Source organism: Battus philenor, unplaced genomic scaffold, assembly GCF_028537555.1.
Source record: "Battus philenor isolate CCGP_79_NKW_IND1 unplaced genomic scaffold, ilBatPhil1.0.hap1 SCAF_5, whole genome shotgun sequence".
Lineage (NCBI taxonomy): Eukaryota > Metazoa > Arthropoda > Insecta > Lepidoptera > Papilionidae > Battus > Battus philenor.
In genome coordinates, this window is record NW_027181715.1 from 8,147,461 (window position 1) to 8,166,287 (window position 18,827).

An 18,827-nucleotide genomic window follows, 5' to 3' on the forward strand; every position below is an offset into this window, starting at 1 on the left:
CTTCCAGTATAAATCAAATACCTTTAATGAAGTCATTCAGTGATAAACAGTCATGTTAATTTTTACTTTATTGTCCAAAAGAGAATGTGGAAGTTTTAGAGTACCTTTTCATACTTCCTGTTCAGGAACCGACCCTGTACATGCAAGAACTGAAATGGGCAAGAATATACCTGCTCGATCAAGTTCCAGCAAAATAAAAGAGTTGAAAGAGTCGATAAGTTTTTCCGATCCAAAAGTTCAAGGAGTGTTGTTAATTGGACTTTTAGTTGTACTTTCTTTGGCACTTTGGTTCGGTTTTACACACGGTTGTTTATCACGTCGTCGTAGAAGACGATCCGTCTGTCGTAGGTAAGTTGCGTTGACTTTTAATGGTAAAATATATATAGCGGGCTGTATGCCTATATTAAAGACCGCTATTATGTTATATGCATAAGGCCAAAGTCCCCCAAAGTATAGCTTTACTTAATGATGTAATAAAATTGTTATAAACAGACTTCTAGTGATAACATATTTAGGTTGACTTATTTACATTGTTTTGGGAACATTGAATTTTGTTAACCTTAAGGTTAAATTTTATCAAGTGTCTTAAATCACTATCGCTCTATCTGTTGCTAACTCATGGTAATTACTTAGGGTCAACCATTAGGAACAGGCCTCCGCTATTGAAGTGCTCCCAGTGAGCTAAAGCCTTAAGATTTCAAAAACTATGTGTGCCATCTATGTTGTGATGAACATGATGTTCGACCCAGGCCAGGCTTATACAACGTTGTCAAGCAAATTAGTTAGATTTAAAAAGTTTATTAATTTTGTCTATAAGTTTTTTTTTAACATATTTCTCCCTTAACTCACGTTTTGTCTCTCCATGAGGAGGTTATGAGGCGGCATATATTTTGATGTCATATAGGAGAAAATAGTCCGACATTAACAGCATGTCAAAGAACTGGAAAAGTCTTACTGATGCTGTTGATCATAGAGAACACAAAACTCCTGGCGACCCAACAATTGCTTATTTTTGATAATATTTGCAACAATCCATCATAACCCTAAACTCTAATTATTATAAAGTACCAGTCTTTCGAGCAAATTTCAATGAAGCAAAAAAACACTGCTTTCTCTCTACATTAAACAACAAAAGTACTTAATTGGTACAGTTAATACCATGTTATAATTTTAAATATTTATTAACTACATATATGCAATGTCATAGAGGAATAATTTATACTGGCACACACAACAGTACAACAACAACAATTACTTGACTATAACCTGGATTTTAAACATTAAAAGTAAATGCAAAGAAATACATCTTGAATCTCAGTTTTAAATATGTATTTTTTTAAAGTTAAATAAATTAAATAAACATGCTTCTTTTGAATTTCAGGTAATGAATCAATATCAATCTTAAAGCCAAAGCTCGACAAATAAAGCTTTCACTAGTACCATGGAAAAAATACTTTTATTAAATAAAATATAACACCTCTATCAAAATAATTTAACCAGGCAACATCAAAGCAGTTCATAATTTGCAGGTAAAATAAAAGCTTTGTGTACTTATATATACTTTATTTAATGGAATAAACTTTGACAACCTTGTATATAATGAAATTATTGACGTAGTATCGCCTTATGTAGATATGAAATAAGTATGTACTAAAAACAGTAGCACACTATTAAATGTATCTGAAACAAACAATGAAGGATGAAAGATACAAAAGCAATCTTATATTTGTTAAAATAAAAATTGTGAGTTTTTTTGTCTTGTCAGTCTATAATTCAATGTTAATTAAATTCATTCTATTATATTTAAGTTCAACTGTATGTGTACACATATTAACAGAAATTTCCTCAGTAACGACATTTGGCATGTATTTTCAAGCTTTGCATGAAAACAGGAACCTATTGATTGAAAAATTAAAAAAAAATTGACAAGTCACTTTGGAAAAACATTGTCTGAAGCAGTGATTCCCAAAGTGGTCTATATCGACCCTTAAGGGTCTACGTCAGCGAAAAAAAATTTGAGGGTCCATGAAATGAAAATGGGGGTCCACAATAGTGGATCTCAACGCATACACTGATAGTACCTATTTACTTACATCATACTATCTTATAATATCAAAATATTTACATTATTTATAAAAGTACCTATGAAGTAAAAAATTATGTTTATTTAATGTTACGTATATTTTACATAACATATACAAAATTTTATCTTGAGTCGTTTTAATTTAAATTCAATTAATAAATGTATAAATTAACATGTGTTTTTACTAAGTTAACACTAAACTTCACTACAGTTAGAAATTTACAGGAAATCAATATCAGGTAAGTAGGGGGTCTACCCAACACGGAAAAACACGGCAAGGGGTCTACGACACAAAAAAGTTTGGGGAACTCTGGTCTAGAGCATGGATGCACAGACCGCGGCCCGCCGGTCGAATACTGGTGGCCCGCCGACAGCAAAAATAATACTCTCGTACATTCAAAAATTATTGAATTCTAATTATTATCAATTCTTTATTGTCTTTAATTACCTATACTTCTGGCGGCCGGCCCGCCATCAGTTCATGATTTGCCCGAGTGGCCCCTAGTCTTAATAAGTCTGTACAATCATGGTCTAGAGCAATGTGGAATAGAACACTAAGAAAATAAAACAGTTGTCATAATTCTGTAATTTCCAAAATTGCTGCCATGGTCCATATTTAACACCTTGTGCAGAGAATACTTATCAGTACAAATAATAATAAAAATTATTAAAAGCTAGGGTGAGAGCATATAATAAAATCTATCTTGGAAACAAAAAGGTTAGTAATATTATTACGATCTTTGTAATATTTCCTTAACTGGGATGTGAACCTATATCTTTACTATTAGTTTATATATATTAAAAATACCATTACCATTAGATAGTTTCAGGTTCATCCCATGTGCCACTTCCATTACCCCAATCAAAATCCTCTTCTTCTTGGCTGCCAGTCGTCTCACCTTTCTCTTCTTCCCCAACTTCCATCTCAGCAGATTCCTCTGTATTGTCATTTCCTTCTCCTGTTTAGATACAAAACGTTAAGTAAAATTGCAAAATAATTACTAAATATTTCTATTTCCATTTAAATACCTTTCTCACCACCATCCTCCTTGATGTTTCCTTTGTCTGGAACTATAATAGTTGATTGTAATTTTTAAATAAACAACATATATAACAAGAAATAAAGACCCAAGAGATAAATACCTTCTTTGCTTCCACCCTTCATCATTTTTAGAATATGTTGCTTCTCCTTTGACAAATGTCGTTTTCCATTTAAGTGCATGGTCATTTGCTCCGAGCAGGTAACAGATGTCTGAAAAACGTTTAGGAATAGGTTAGTGGTTTCAAAAATCACGTTTGATGTGTTTAAATATATCTACATATTTAAACACATCAAATTTGCTATAGATCTTTGCATTAAAAACACTGTGGCCTCTAGATTAACATAGTGTTTAAGAGCATGGCATATTCTTTAGTTCAGCAAAATGCTTCTTATCAAAATTAATAAAACAAAAAACTGTGATCAAGGATTCTGATAGTCCTCTAACAGCAGTGCAATGATGCTAAAATTTTACAATTGAAGTGTTTGCACAATATTCCTTTGGCTATAAACAAAAATAGCAGCACCTTTAAATAATAGTGATCTACAATAATAATATATTTTATTGTAGCAGACCGTGTCACCACTAACGCTGAGTTAAATCGTTTTAAATCTATATTTTGTTTCAAATACCTGTTCATTCACAGTTTATAGCCTAAGTTATCAGTATGTATAATGTTAATTTTAAGGTCCTTAGTATGGAAATTCTATGTCAAACAAACGAAATGCAAGTTGTTTTGACGCAGAGTATGAACATACCTTGCATATCATACAATATAGATCTGGTTGTGAAGCTTTAAGCTCTTCTAGCTCCACCCCTTTTTCCTCATCTTCAACGGGCTTCAAATTTTTCTTCTCTCGCCGGATAAGCTGTTCCCTAAATTAAAACATTTACTTATTATTTGTAAAATTTAAATGAATAAGATTTATTCAGGACCAAGTTCCGTCAGTTTTAATTTTTTTTAGCCATATATCAAAATGAAAAAGCAACTTATTATTATAATTAAATTGTTCTATATATTGGATAGTTCGTTATTCGAATCGACGACTGCCTATGAGCTTTGATGATTTGCTTTTAAAATTAAGCAAGCATTTTTTTAACTTTTTTACTCAAATATAAGGCATACTTAATTTTATGTAGAATGCAGTGTGTGAAACCTTGTTGCATGAGATGCAGAGAGCTAATACAAAAAAAAGGGTTCTAAAGCATTACTATAAATGTATGTATTAGGGGAATCGGAAAGTAATGTTGCCTTCCTAAATTAAATTCACAGGATTACAGTTTTAACAAGTTTTTATCTCTAATCCACAATATTCACCTTCGTTGTCGACAACCTTTTGCCATCTAGTATACAAATTTTCAATGCAGGAGTGGTAAAAATCAATCGGTTTTTCTGTAAAATATGTTGGGATAGCATTTTGGACATCATCAAAATTTTCGAATTTTTTGCCACTAAGACAATGTTGCAGTGATCAGAATAAATGGTAATCCGAGGAGGGAGGGATTAGTCCAGGTTTTAACATTTCAAAGTGAACCACTCCGTGTGTATTCCACCAAATACACAGAAGTGGCTTTTTGGGATGTAAATCCGGGTTTGCAGTAGTTCGTGGTAATTAATTTCGGCTGAGTCACTGCCTTTTGCGTTTCGGATTGTCGTACATAAGCCGTTTTTCGTCTCTAGTGATCAAGCGATTAAAAAACGTTGCTCGACACACACACCGTGGCTCGACATAGACTACCTAGAAGCAGTACGAAACACTTGTTTTCAGGTCACGGAGACGAACTCGGTCAACGAGACGACTGATTGACTCCTCTAAAAATACACACACGCACCTTAAACTAGAACTATTGCAGGCGTTGCCTATTTATTATGCAGGAATTGGGTGTTCCCATTCTGACAGGGCGTACCTCAATGTGCTGTGGGCGACACAGGCCCCGAAGAGAGGAATAATCGTGTTCCTCTTCCAACAATTTGAAAGTGATGTGCACGTGGTTCGCAAATCTTCTTGATACGGTCGTAAATTAGTTTAAGGACAAAACCGCGAGGAAAACTCTTATAACTAAACTGCCTCCGTTGGCGACCGTCTCAAGTGCCGGTACATGCCATGGAATACCTAATACGCATCAGATCTATCGGCTCGTGCGTGCCTATATAAAGCTTTGGCTACAAGTACGGTAAAGGACATACATACATTTTGCAACACTGTATCTTTTGGCCAGCAAGCCTCGCCGCGGTTATAGAACTTCATACAGTGTTGTACGTACAAAGGATTTGCACATTTCTCATCACGTTATAGCAAAACCGTGTTATAGGATGCCGTTTTGAAGAAGGATTTTCGCAATTAGCAAACAGTGTTATACGATACCGTGTTGTATGTGGGCTACCGGTATATATATAATTATATGAAACGTATTTATACATTTATGTCAAATATTTTGCTAACTTTGGAAAATTTACGACCTATAAGCTTCGACAGTATAAAGTTCTAGGACTGCTATTATATGAGAATATAACTGCTGTAACATGCTATTCATTTCAGAATATATTTATCAAAATACAAATTTATAATTCAAATTGTAACTTTTAAATTAAAAAAAATTAGAACTATACTTACAAACGCGAAGCCATATTTTTTTGCAACAAAGCTGGATTGCGAGGCATTTTGCGCCCTTCTACGATACTGTAAATAAAGAATGCAAAAGTTTTATTAAAAATCTAATTTTCAATCTAAATCAAATTTAAAAATAAATTTAAGCTTAAATTTATATTTTACCTATATACTATCAATATACGCACACTAAAAAAAAATTAAATTAGTGCGATTAATTAGTACTTTGCATAGCGATGTATTGTACATGATCTAAAATTAATAAACCTGCATAGAAGTTTTGCTTGTTACAAGATAATATATATTATCAACACAATTATTTGGCTATATACGCCTAGTGGTATGTCCATGAAAACAACCACATTGTAATCTAACTTGTGGGGCCTAACTATCAATCGTTAATACTTTTCAACCAAGAACATAGCTATCTCTGGGATAGTATGGCCAATCCAATTAAAATTTTTGACGCATAAATAATTTTTATATAAGTTTTAGTACTTTTAAATTTTCATACAATTTTTCTCACAATATATTTCGGTTTGTGTCTTAAGAAGATTTGAAGGGAAGTTTTACTAAAGTTATTTCATCATGTTCTTGGAAAAGTAGCCAAAAAAAGCAGAATAATTATAAGTTTTTTGTAACTTATGAAAGGATTCAAAAATGCGTGTAAATGCCTACTGAGATAAAGATATTTTTTAATTTGAATGAAAATGTTACAAAAATTTAACCATTTTATTCAGGGCAGAAACGTTTTTTTATCTTTAGTTTGTGAACGTATTGTTAATTGCAAGGGGTCAAAATTTGGATCACATATCTTCAATTACTCTGTTTGCGTTATTGATTAACTTTAATTATTATACTTAGTAATAATTAGTATATTAGTTAAAACTCCCACAGTAATGTAAGTTCTGTTAATCTTTTTCCACGCCAAATTAAGAACTGTTGTTAATATTAATATTAGTTATATAGCAACGAATTATTAACACAATCTTTTTGAACACAATCTGCCTTACTTACAGAAGACTGTGTTATTTTTAGAAAACACGGCAAGAACTATTATAATTACTTACGCACGATGCGGCTTTCCTGCGTAATGGGAGTCAGCATGTGCTTTAGATGTAATATGTACATCACACAATTCGCAATATAAGTCGCGCGACTTAAATGGTATCTGGAAACAAAATTTGATTGCATTGTTATCTACAATGAAGCAAGTAATTTATCCCTAAAATAATATGTTTGACTTTTGACCACATAGGTTCCCAACAGTGACGGTACCGCCCCTTATCGGGCCTTAGGATTTTTTTAGCGGACGGTTGTGTGGTCATAACAAATGCAAATTAAAAATATATTTTACCCCCAAAATGCTCGTCTTATAATGGCGTAACTATTTTGTAAATGAAGGAGTTGGAATTTTTCTGGGGGGGGGGGGGGTTTAGTCCAAAAAAAGTTGGGAATCTATGACCTATCATTTGAGTAAAGTAATTATCAATGAATAACTATCATAGGCATTACTCACATAAAGTGATACAAAGACTTGCAAAATCATATGGATACACTCATGCAGGCTGTTTCTTTTGAATATACTGACAGTACAACAACACTTCGGTATATTCTCAGAACAGTGCAGAGTCATGTATTAAAAAACCAAACGTTAACATAACGTGTGGCCAGACAATTTGTTGCAATGTAAGCTTCAGTTTCATCAACAGTGTTCACATAAGCTTCACTTGGTATTTGACTGTCAACAATATGATTGACAAAGTGGACAGCAATGCAAGTGATCAATGAATATTCACTAAATATAGTCCCATAAACTTGTTTGTTTGGAGTGTGAGTTTCATTCCTGTATTATGTGAACCAAATAGTCAATAAAACTCCTAAGGAAACATTACATTGACAAATTGTCCAATTACCTCTCTATTTTGCTGAAATCCTGGATCAGAATGTTGTGTTAACCATTTTTTCTGATTCTTGAGATGATTTTTGGAAACATAATGTGTGCGAGCTGCAAGAATATGGAATAAAGTTATAAATGAATCTAAATATGATGAGACTTACCAATTTTTTAACTAAACATTAAATGACTAACTTACATATAGCAAAAGAATTGAAATTCTGTCCGCATAAGCCACAACTTTCTGGCTCCATTAATTGCAACAATGACTTAGGTAAATTTTTCAAATTCTCTTTTAGAACTCCACAACCTATAGAAAAATGGACCTACATTTTAACATATGCTGTTAATTGTTCAAATTTAAATGATGATAACATACTGTTCGACAATTTGATATTAAAACATATACTCTTTATCACAACTAATAAAACATAAATACTTACGTATTAAATAATTAACTGTCTTGTTATCCATATTATTCTTTTTAAATTTATTCGGACCTCGGGGGCCAAATCCTCTACCCATCATAAAAGGAACTTCTCCAGGTGAGAATAAAGCTCTTGGACCAGGTCCAGGACCAAAGTTTCTGGGTCCGAAATGTCTCGGTCCCATATTTGGTGGTCCAAAACCACCACCATTCATTGGTCCAAATCCTCCTGCATTCATTGGTCCAAATCCTCCACCATTCATTGGACCAATAACACCCCCACCAGTATTCATTGGTCCATATCCCCCTCTATAATTACCATAGGCATTACTATAGCGATCTTTCCTAAAACAGAATGTAAATCATCTCATTTTTCGACAATAAATGGTGGCCTATAAGCTAGTATTAATTATAAAACTAAGTTTTGCAACAAAAACTGGATTCTAAATTGAAATAAAAAACAATTTATAGAAGAACTCTCCAACTTTTTATACTATTGGAAATAGAAAGGTTTGACAATTATAAATGAAAAGTAATGAATGAGCAGGGTTATGCATTATGCAATCAGGCATGCAGCTACAAAATTTCTGTCTTGCTTTTACACAGGGGGACTAATCGTTGACATAGCACTACAGTAAATAATCTAGTAATATTTAATTACTTGATTATGTATGAATTAAAGCAGAAATTCACACAACCACCAATTTTCTTTGCAATAAATCATTGTTTAGAATGCTGAGTGACATAAAGTGACCACCTCTGTATGATCAATAGGCCAAAATTTAGATAATAGTATTTCTCAATCTTCTTTTCAGCTGCAGGATGCCCACTGCAAGGCATAGGCTTCCCCCAAAGACCGTCACGATGACCGGTCTTGCGCTGCCTATATCCAGCGACTTCCAAGAGACAACAACTATGTCGTCCCCACGGCGCGTCTACCAGCTCGTGGTCACCACTCGAGAACCTTCCGGCCAACTGCCACTTCAGACGAGCAATTCTTCGAGCTACATCGGTGATCTTGGTTCTTTTGCGGATCTCCTCATTTCTGATTCGATTTCGCAGCGAAACTTCGAGGAAAGCCCTCTCCATTGCTCTCTGGGTAACCTTGAGCATTCTTATGAAGCCTGTCGTAAGTGACCACGTCTCTATTTCCTATGTCATACCTGGCAACACACATTGGTCAAAGACCTATGTCTTCAAACATTGCGGTATTTTGGACAAGAATAGGTTTCGGAGCTGAATGCTGCACATCCGAGTTGGATTCGGCGAGTTGTCTCTTTCTCGAAGTTGATCTTACCAAGCTGGATGTTTTATCCCAGGTACATATAGCCCTCTACAATAAAGAATTAATACAACTTCGAGTGTAGCACCTCCGACAACTACTTAAGTAGGCAAGACATGATTATTAGACATCATTTTCTTCTTATTTTACGGTCTACTTGTCCAGAGACTCTAAGAAGATAATCGAACATTGTACCCAGGTCCTCTATGGTCTCAGCCATTAAGAAATATCATCGGCAAACCAAAAGTGAGTGAAGAACACATCATTTATGTTGATACAGAGCCCACTCCAGTCCATGAGCTTGAAGACATTTTCCAGCACAGTGGTGAAATATTTCGGAGAGATAATGTCTCCTTGTCTAACACCTCTCTGCAACTGGATTGGTTTCGAGCTCTGGTTCTGTAAGCTGGGTGGTTTTCATACTAGCACTTCAACATTTCAACATAGTCAACCAGGCATGTTTGGAGGGACTGCAGCACTGCCTAAGTTTTGACCGAATCGAAGGCTTTGTCATAAACCAGAAACAACAAGCATAGTGGCCAATTATACTAATTTATCTTCTGTGTAATCTGCCGCAGTGTATATATGTCATCTGAGGTGTTAAAACCTTTACAGAAACAGGCTAGTCCCAGAGGCTGGGAGTCATCAAATCTGCATGCAAGACAATTCATAATGACTCTCAAAGACAACTTTTAGACATGGCACAGAATTGAAATGTGTCTATAATTCTTCAGCATATATATCACCTCCTTTTTTGAAAACAGCAATACCATACTCCTGCTCTACGTCTGTGGTGTCTTGCCTTTGTGAAGGATGGTGTTAAACAGGTCCTGAAGGCGTTTCAACACTAGTTGTCCACCTATCTTCAGAAGCTCACCCACAATCCATCCTCAACATCCTTGTTGTTTTTTAACTGCTTAAAGGCTATACTAATCAAGCAGACTGATGTCCAATTCTTAATAAAATTCCCAATAGCATAATATATTCCCTATAAACCAACTCCAAACCACATACTTCACAAAATAATTGATAGTTGTTATATCCACAAAAATATTCTTCCAGAATGAATTAAATGTTCCTCCTCTTAAATTTATACACTAGTTATACTATGTAAGGTATGAAAGCCAAAATCATTGCCCAAATTTTGGAAAAGTTACAATATTTCTCACCACTTTATGGCAGGCTTCAGTTTTTTGATTAAATTCTTAATACTTAGGGAGACACTTAGATAAGCAAAAAATACTATGAATTTTAATTAAAGGAGCTATTAAATGTATACTCAAATAATACTTCCAGATCATCACAGTCTCATTTTTTCTTAAAAACACCCTGATGAATAGATTAGATAATTATGGAATTAAAAGCAAATATAGGTATTGTAAATAGTTATAGTAACCCAATCAGCAGCAGCAATAAGACCCATCTAAGAAACCAGAATGGAAAAGAAGTGCAATCACTCAGATCAATTCACTGACACAATTAATGTAATAATTCCAAAATTGACTGCAGCATGCAAAGCTTTCATTGTTCATATAATTTTATGAATTTTGTAGACTGACTTAAAATCAAATTTTTAAAAATTTAACATACCTAAAATTACCAAAGTTAGGGCCAGAGTAGAAATTATTCCACCCATCATCTGGGCCATTATTAAAATTAAAATTTCTTCCTCGCATAGAATTCATAGCTGAAAATAAAAATAGAAATTTATTTAAAATGTAACCTACTCATTTTTGAAATCGGGGATTATAATCCTTTAAAATTTTCATAACTTCTAAATAGAAAGAATTTAGGCTTTAAAATAACGCCTTTGGGCATGATTAAAAGAAATAGAACAATGAATAAAAAATTTACAAATATTAATGTTAAAAATTAATCGATTAAACAATTAAGAAGATATTATTTCGACCAGCCATTGCAGTAATGTATAAAATGGTAGCGTTAAATGTTATTGTAAAAAGCTCAAAAACAGTGAAATTATTTTATACCAAGTTCTTCGGCTTACTACAAAATTGTTTAATGCTTTTAAGTTGTATTAATGATTACAATATACTAAATAATTCTTCTGACATTGTCAAACTTTTCAGATTTATATATTCATTGCATTAACTACAAGTAATAAAAATCATAAAAAGCATTTACCTTTTTGATATTATTTTAGATATTTAGATACGCTTTATACGTCAACGATTTAGATACAATATATTTGCGAGATAACTTTTCAAAAATTATTTCTTTGGCCAAGTCACCTTACCCCGGCGTCTTAGTGATGTACGTTTTTCGTACATTCATTAAACTTATGACATCTTATTCATTCTGATAACCATAACTTAAATATTCATCATAATATTATTCTTTTAACTTTCGACTTTGTATAGAAATACATTTAATAAAAATTGCACTTAAGTTAGTTCTGTACGCAAATCAGCCTCCATGTATAACATATTTGTTTTACTGTCTGTATTGTAGTCCACGTGTAAGTCATTATAAAAAAATGAGATTAAGAAATTTCATTTAAAATATTAAATGTATGATTAGGGACATTTAAAGATAATATAATAAAATACTTAGATAAAAGTAATAGTTTCTTTAACCAAACCACCTTAATTCGGACCACCTACTTTCCGGACATTCTTAAATTTTCCATATTTTATTTGCGGAAAAGCTTAAATAATTTGAATTTTGTTCTAACAGGCTTATTTTTAAAGCTTGAATTATCTTTAAAATAAAATACTTTTTCTACAGGTTGCAATAAAGTTATTTCGATAATGCATTAAAAATTTGCTTGTTTAATGCATATAAGTTGTATTTATTTGAAATATACAGTAAAGTTAACATTGATTAAGAAAGTATTGCCTAAAATAGTAAAACGGTTACTGAATATTTAAATAATGCAATCACCACCGTGTTATCAAGTTGATATTATTCCGACAAGGTAGAAGTTATCTATGGTTTTTTTCAGTATGGTATCATAAATTAAAAGAAATTCAATGGGTACGTATTACAATCTATATTTTAGAAGAGCGTGCTTTATTTACTACAACCTCATAAAAAATATTAGTGTATGAAATGGTTTTAGTTCTATTTTAAGGTTATTTAATAATTACGGGAAGACTTAACTCATTTAAAAAATATTTATGATTTCATTGCAGATAATTATACCATTTTTTAAAAAATTAAAGAAATAAAATGAGTTGTTCAAGAGGAAATACTAACAGAACAAGAGGCCAAAAACACCAAAACAGGACTGCTTTCAAAAACGATCTTCATGATTCAAGTAGAAAGACTAAATTTTTAAATTCATTAGATGTTACTGGCGTATGTGCACGATGCAAAGAAATTATAGAATGGAAAATTAAGTATAAGAAATATAAACCACTTGATGCTCCTAGAAAATGTGTCGGATGTGAACAGAAAACTGTGAAATTTGCTTATCATGTGCTCTGCGTTAATTGTGCATCGGTGAAGAAAGTTTGCGCTAAATGCTGTAAAGATAACAAAGTGAGTAACCTACAGCAAATTAGTAATAAACAACTAGGTAACATTGATTTCAAATCCCTACTTAATTATTGTTGTTATATCAATTTATTAATTACAGGAAATTGAAATGGAAGCTAAAGAAAATGTAAATCAGGATAAGATAAAATTAATGTTAAAAACATTGCCAGAAAGAAAACGTCGTACTTTATTAAGGTATCATCATTATTTATCAAAAAAACATTAAACCTTAAATTAACAATCAGTATTTTTTAAATACAATTTTATTAGATAGGAAACTGATGTGACTATAATTCAGATAAAAGTATATTTGTCTAAAACTATATTTTCTCTTAGAAATTAAGGAGGATAATTCAATGAACTATTAATACAAAAAATAAAATAAAGAACTATATTGTTCATTGCATTTGATTAAGTGGGTATAGTCACTGACCAATAATAATTCCAGAATATTTTGATAGTAAAATGCTTTCTGTATTTCGCAAATCTTCAATAAACATGCATCCAAATATCTGATTTATTTTGCATACATGTTATATTTTGGTCATGTATATTGCCAGTTCACTTAATAATAATAACTAGTTTAGCATAATACATAAGTATTAATCAGTCTGAGGTACACAGTTCATTACTTCACTGTACAGTCATGTGTTTTTAACAAAGGTCTGAAAATGAACTTTATGTAACAATCTGATGCGAGCATTTGATTTCTGAGATTCACCAAATCTTTTTTTTTAACCTAGCCTTTCTCATCCAGGTGTTTGCTAAACTTTTTAAAGCACATATCCCTGGGCACCCTTGGATCCCTCAGATACCATGCCTGGAGCAGTGGCGTACCTAGGGGGGGGGCGGTGGGTGCGGTCCGCACCGGGCGGCACTTACCTTGGGGCGGCATTTTTTATATTTGCTTATGGTTGTAAAAAGCAACTTTTTCATTTCAAATTTATTTTCTTTCTTGAATAATAAATGATTATTATAAGTTTAATATTTGATTTATATAAATTATGATTAACTTTATGATTTCGAATATTATTCCTCGGTGTATATAAATGCATTTTAGTGTAAATTTTGCATTCTAATTCAAGAACAAGATAATAATTTTATTTTATTGTATTCATTAAAATTCGTTGAATTCGTAAAAGGATCTTTACGACTTTGTTCGGCAATTTTTCCTAAAATTTTTTGATGTCAGTTTATAAATGTCATTTCTTTTGAAAAGTTTATATGATTACTTTGAAGTAATATATCAATATTTTTTTAAATCAAAAACCACTATTTGATTGACATATAATAGAAAGGGTAGCAAACTGGAGATCGCCCCGGGCGGCAAAAGTTCTAGGTACGCCACTGGCCTTGAGAAATGTTACTAGTCTACATAAGTTATGAAGATTTTGCTTAGTATAATTAGGAATGGATTAACTCACAGAAGTCATGTACACTTATCTAGAGAGTATTTTATTAAAGTACACATTTACCCAGACTGATCATGACAATATTAATACAATAATAAGCTTTTGTTTACTGTTTTGGCAAAGTGATTATTCTAACTAATGTGGATACAAGTTTATGAGTCCCTCATAACACAATAATGTCAATAAAAATGATTATAGTGTTAATTATAAAACCTATTTCTGTATTGTAGAGTGTAATAGGTTGTTTGACTGACTATAATAATGACAAAAAACTACAAATATTTCAATATCTTATTTGTTAAATATCAATTTTCTTTGTTGCTCAGTATAACTTTCAATTGATCATTGTAATAGTCGACACCATGTCAAACAAGCGCAAATAATTCATAGTGGAGAGTGGTCTGGTTGGACACTAGACTTTAGATAGCTATTAATTTGTATAATCCAGGACCATTGACAATGTACCTGAAGATTGCAAGTGGTAGCAAAGTGTAGAGTATTTTTATAATTAAATTCATCTGATAGCAACTGAAATCTGGAAAACCAAAACTTAATTGACCTAAAATATCAAATGTAAATAATGTTTATAATGCCAGAAATAAAAATCAATAAAATAGCAAAATATATGCACACACTGAGTGTAGAAAGATGTATGCTGATGGTGATTAGATGTTTTATTAAAAGCAGCTAAAGTGTTAGTATTCATTTTCACACACTGTATCAAAATAAGTAAACTTTTTTTATAGAATTAAAAAAGTTACCTTTTATTTTCAAAAATTTTTGGCAAGAATTGTTAAGGATAGGGTATTGGAAAACCCTTTCCTTTTAGATAATTTCCTTTAATTATCAATTAATAATTTAATGTAAATTGTATCAAATATATTTCTAATTTAAGAAAAATTTCAGATTTTTAAAAAAGGAAGAAACTGTGAATGGCGACACATCGCTGCGTATTGAAGATTTATTATTGAAAATGGATAACATGAACATGGATGATGATTCTCTCAGTCTTTCCAGTTTTGAAGAAAATGTTTCCATAGACGACAAAAATCAATAAAAAAAATTTTACTAGATATAAATATTGTATCTTTGATAATAATTTTTTATTAAAATTTTATGAGCTGTTAATACTTATGTTAAGGGATGGGCTTACCCTTAAGCTTTAAATGTGCATAGATCATTGTCATAACCAATGAGTCCATTTTGCATAACAACTTTCTACTACCTATCTACAAATTATTTTATTGAGTAATTATAATTACAATATAATTAATTTGGTGCATAAATTCAGATAACGTCATGAAGTCAGATGTAGGCTTGTTTTTAAGCCTGGCCATACTATACTAATAACTTGTTTTTAAATGAACCACCTTTCAATCCTTTTCACACATAACTAAGTAAAATGCCGTTTATAGAATCTATTCTTCTGTATCCTTTTTACAATACACAGCAACATACAATAGCACATGGTTATATTTTTAAAAATGCAGTGTTTGGATACATATTTGAATTTGTTAAATATGCACAAACAAAAACTTTCTTATAAAACATCTAATAATTTAAAAATAAATATTTAAGTGAAAAAATCAAGTTTTTCTCATGTTTAGTTCCATGTTATTATGTTCGCTTTGTTTTATTATAATTGTTTTGATGTGTTACATCTTTCTTCTGTTTTGTTGTTGCTGGATATGTTATTAGGCAGTGATGTGAAAAGTGACAAAAATGTGTTACAAGAAATTGGGGAAGCACGGGCTATTTGATTTGACTAATGAGGGTGGCACAATGACTGAAATAGTGCCAACCCTTTGCTTCAAGTTGTACCACGATATACTATATCCCAATATAATGTATGCGTGACTTGTGCGCGCCGAAATATATAATTATATATCATTCAAGTTGAGACTATATTCCACCAATCATGTTACGAATAAATTGGCTTCATATGTGTTTTTTTTAAGTTCGACACCACATGCGACTACTGTAAGCTGCTTTTTATTACATAATTCACGATTAAGTTAAAAGGAATCTACATGGCTTGCGCGAGACAGCTGCTCATTGTCGGCATTTCAGAGGTAAGAAGGTGAGCAGCGAATTTAAGCAGAGTACTTTTGCTTCTACAACGGATTCGAAGTGAACTTAGTGTCGGTATTGCATTGCGCTGCTCTTGCTAGTCTTACCGACTTTGTGGATACGGTAGCTGTAGGGAGATTAATTTTCCTTTACGGCCGATTGCCTATGGAGTAAAAGACCGGATCACCTATAGAGGGATGGACACCAGCTTACTTGGTCCTCTGGGTAACAGACGAGTGACGTGCGCAACTTTCCCTATAGAAAGTGCATGTTTATCTACCCTCAGATGCCTGGCCGGCCATCACGGACGCACCTGGATTTGTGTAAAAATGTTAACGTTTACATATAATGTTATGCTTGTAAGATATTGGATGAAAAAATCGGTTTAATAAAATCAAAAATATAACTAATGTTTACTTCTTTGGTTAACATTACCATATATTACTTATTAAACTAAAAACAATAAATTCGATCAGATATTATACATATAAAAGTAAGAATTCAATTTCTTTCTGGGTAGTGATATTCCTTATAATACAGATAGCTGTTATGTTTTGGTACTGTTTCTTGCTGACCAGGATTCCCAGAAAATTGAAAAGGTATTTTGTTACCTCCTTTAGTATTCCAGGTATTATCTGTGTCCGGATTTTCTTTCCGTTCAGTTATGCTTTGCTCAAAAGACGATACATGTACATCTTCGCTACATTGTAGGTGAAATAAAGTCGTCGCTGCTCTAGTTGCTCATTTTGGAGACAAAAATTGTAATTTACAGAACATTTGTGAAAAATTGTATATTAACGCACTTGAAATTCTTACGTTGCATTGTACTTATTTAATAAGAACCGCCGACACTTGGTAAGACATGCAGTGTCACACACTTTTTGGGGTTTGATACAGCAAGGTGAAGATCACCAAAAATTCAAAGTTACTGCGCTGCCTACTTTTTTTAATCCATAAATCCACTTTTTGACTTATGTCTTTACCCCTTTAAGATTAACATCTAAAAAAGGTTATCATCGCACATAAATAAGTTCAAATTGCGAACTGGTGTACTTTTTCAACCAATGCTTACGAGGATGCATGACTTCATCTGAAACAGTTTATATATTCCATTTGTTTCATTTCAGCATAGCCTTAAAATATTCTAAAGATATTAAAATTTGAGAATTAGTTTGGTTTTTCTCATAAATTACAATTTAAATAGCTAATGATCTACATTCCTGACGAGTTTAATCGTCCATACACAAAATTTTACTACATCTCCATGACGAGTACACTCTTCAAAAACAGTTGCTGGTTAATATACAATTTTATAGTAAACTGCTTCTGAAAAATTTTTGTGTAGTCAACTTGTTTCAATTAAAAGTACTCGGGACAACAGCTAGTAAATACTAAATTTTGTAATGCTTTACTCATTACGGTTTATGAAATTTCATTGTATATTATATTGTAAAGATAACGCTAGTGCGTTATCTTTACAAAATCTTTTTAAAATTTACATTAATTTATGAGACGCCTAACCTAATAATATTTAAAACAAAAAAAATCTGAATTATCTAATGCCATGTACTCGATCTCAATCAGTGACCGAGAAATATTAATGGTAGTATAATTTAGGATTTTGTACAGAGAAAGACTATTTCTTAGAAAATTTATTTGTAACATTAAAATTACATTTGAATAAATTTATTTTCAGAAATAATTAAAAATGACGTCACATACCGGGCTTATAATTTATAATAAACAAACAACGCGACGTAAAAATTCCTAAAAAGAAATGTTACAATAGTTGTTAAAATGGAAATGTTCGATTTGGGCGGAAAATTTTCAACTAGTATACAAAACAACATATTAACAGTCAACTGCATATATCTAATTAACAACTATTTGCAGTATTTAACTATTTCATAAATAAATGTTTTTTATTTCACTAATATATTATAATTAATATACAAAATAAATTACATTAATTAGTACCTCTAACTCAATTTATTTACAAATGTGACATAAAATTATTTGTATATATTATATGACTGTGTTTACACAATTGCTTTAGGCGCGCTGATCTCAATTATTCTGTTGTCAATTAACATATTGCAATATGTATGTATTAGGTTTTATTCAATTAGAAACATATTTATATACAATAATCTAGAAATAAATGTTTAAGTAAAATCATTCTATAACTGAAAATACTTAGGCTATTTTTCATCAGTAAAAATATGCATTTAAATATTGCAACTTATAACCCTAAAGAATCACTAAGTTATTATTAATAAATACAAATAAAATGTTCCCGTTATCTGAAAATTATATAATATGACGCTATTATAATTAAATTTTAACGCTATTATATTTCCAAAGGTCGATTAAATATTGCACATCGACCTTTGGAAGGAGACAGTCGGCTAATTTCGGCTTCGTAGAGCGTTATCTCTGTCGCACGAAATACAAACAGTGTAGTATCTATTAGGAGCTGTAATACAAGTATCATTTGCTTCTTTTGATA

At 31.8% G+C, this 18,827-nt stretch overlaps 2 protein-coding genes across 7 annotated transcripts; one reads left to right on the plus strand and one right to left on the minus strand.

The window, feature by feature from the left end:
- Positions 1-1,556: 1,556 nt before the first annotated feature.
- Positions 1,557-11,742, minus strand: LOC137929438 (uncharacterized). Of its 4 annotated transcripts, none has more exons than XM_068772384.1 (12): positions 11,481-11,741; positions 10,929-11,025; positions 8,073-8,401; positions 7,829-7,939; positions 7,649-7,740; positions 6,803-6,903; positions 5,739-5,804; positions 3,882-3,999; positions 3,227-3,335; positions 3,113-3,148; positions 2,898-3,042; positions 1,557-1,680 (listed from the first exon to the last, which is right to left on the minus strand). In XM_068772384.1, the coding sequence occupies exons 2-11, from the start codon at positions 11,021-11,023 to the stop codon at positions 2,900-2,902; spliced, it is 1,200 nt and encodes a 399-aa protein (XP_068628485.1). In that variant the 5' UTR covers positions 11,024-11,025; positions 11,481-11,741; the 3' UTR covers positions 1,557-1,680; positions 2,898-2,899. The 4 variants fall into 4 exon arrangements, with proteins under 4 accessions (XP_068628485.1, XP_068628484.1, XP_068628486.1 ...); XM_068772383.1 differs by having other exon boundaries at positions 3,113-3,154; positions 11,481-11,740; XM_068772385.1 differs by lacking the exon at positions 3,113-3,148 and having other exon boundaries at positions 11,481-11,742.
- A 571-nt stretch (positions 11,743-12,313) lies between these two features.
- On the plus strand, positions 12,314-16,441 carry LOC137929975 (uncharacterized protein C9orf85 homolog). 3 transcript variants are annotated; one of them, XM_068773141.1, is made up of 4 exons: positions 12,314-12,332; positions 12,491-12,839; positions 12,937-13,031; positions 15,155-16,441. In XM_068773141.1, the coding sequence occupies exons 2-4, from the start codon at positions 12,528-12,530 to the stop codon at positions 15,303-15,305; spliced, it is 558 nt and encodes a 185-aa protein (XP_068629242.1). In that variant the 5' UTR covers positions 12,314-12,332; positions 12,491-12,527; the 3' UTR covers positions 15,306-16,441. The 3 variants fall into 3 exon arrangements, with proteins under 3 accessions (XP_068629242.1, XP_068629240.1, XP_068629241.1); XM_068773139.1 differs by lacking the exon at positions 12,314-12,332 and adding an exon at positions 12,340-12,400; XM_068773140.1 differs by lacking the exon at positions 12,314-12,332 and having other exon boundaries at positions 12,453-12,839.
- Positions 16,442-18,827: the final 2,386 nt, after the last annotated feature.

What these genes read in the sequence shown, in the direction of transcription:
- LOC137929438 (XM_068772383.1), bottom strand. Translation starts at nt 11,023, where the DNA reads ATGAATTCTATGCGAGGAAGAAATTTTAATTTTAATAATGGCCCAGAT. An exon ending in CCTAACTTTGGTAATTTTAG is followed by an intron (nt 8,402 to 10,928) that starts GTATGTTAAATT and finishes ATTCTGTTTTAG; the next exon opens with GAAAGATCGCTATAGTAATG. An exon ending in TTTCAATTCTTTTGCTATAT is followed by an intron (nt 7,741 to 7,828) that starts GTAAGTTAGTCA and finishes ATATTCTTGCAG; the next exon opens with CTCGCACACATTATGTTTCC.
- LOC137929975 (XM_068773141.1), top strand. Translation starts at nt 12,528, where the DNA reads ATGAGTTGTTCAAGAGGAAATACTAACAGAACAAGAGGCCAAAAACAC. An exon ending in AATGCTGTAAAGATAACAAA is followed by an intron (nt 12,840 to 12,936) that starts GTGAGTAACCTA and finishes TATTAATTACAG; the next exon opens with GAAATTGAAATGGAAGCTAA. An exon ending in AAACGTCGTACTTTATTAAG is followed by an intron (nt 13,032 to 15,154) that starts GTATCATCATTA and finishes GAAAAATTTCAG; the next exon opens with ATTTTTAAAAAAGGAAGAAA.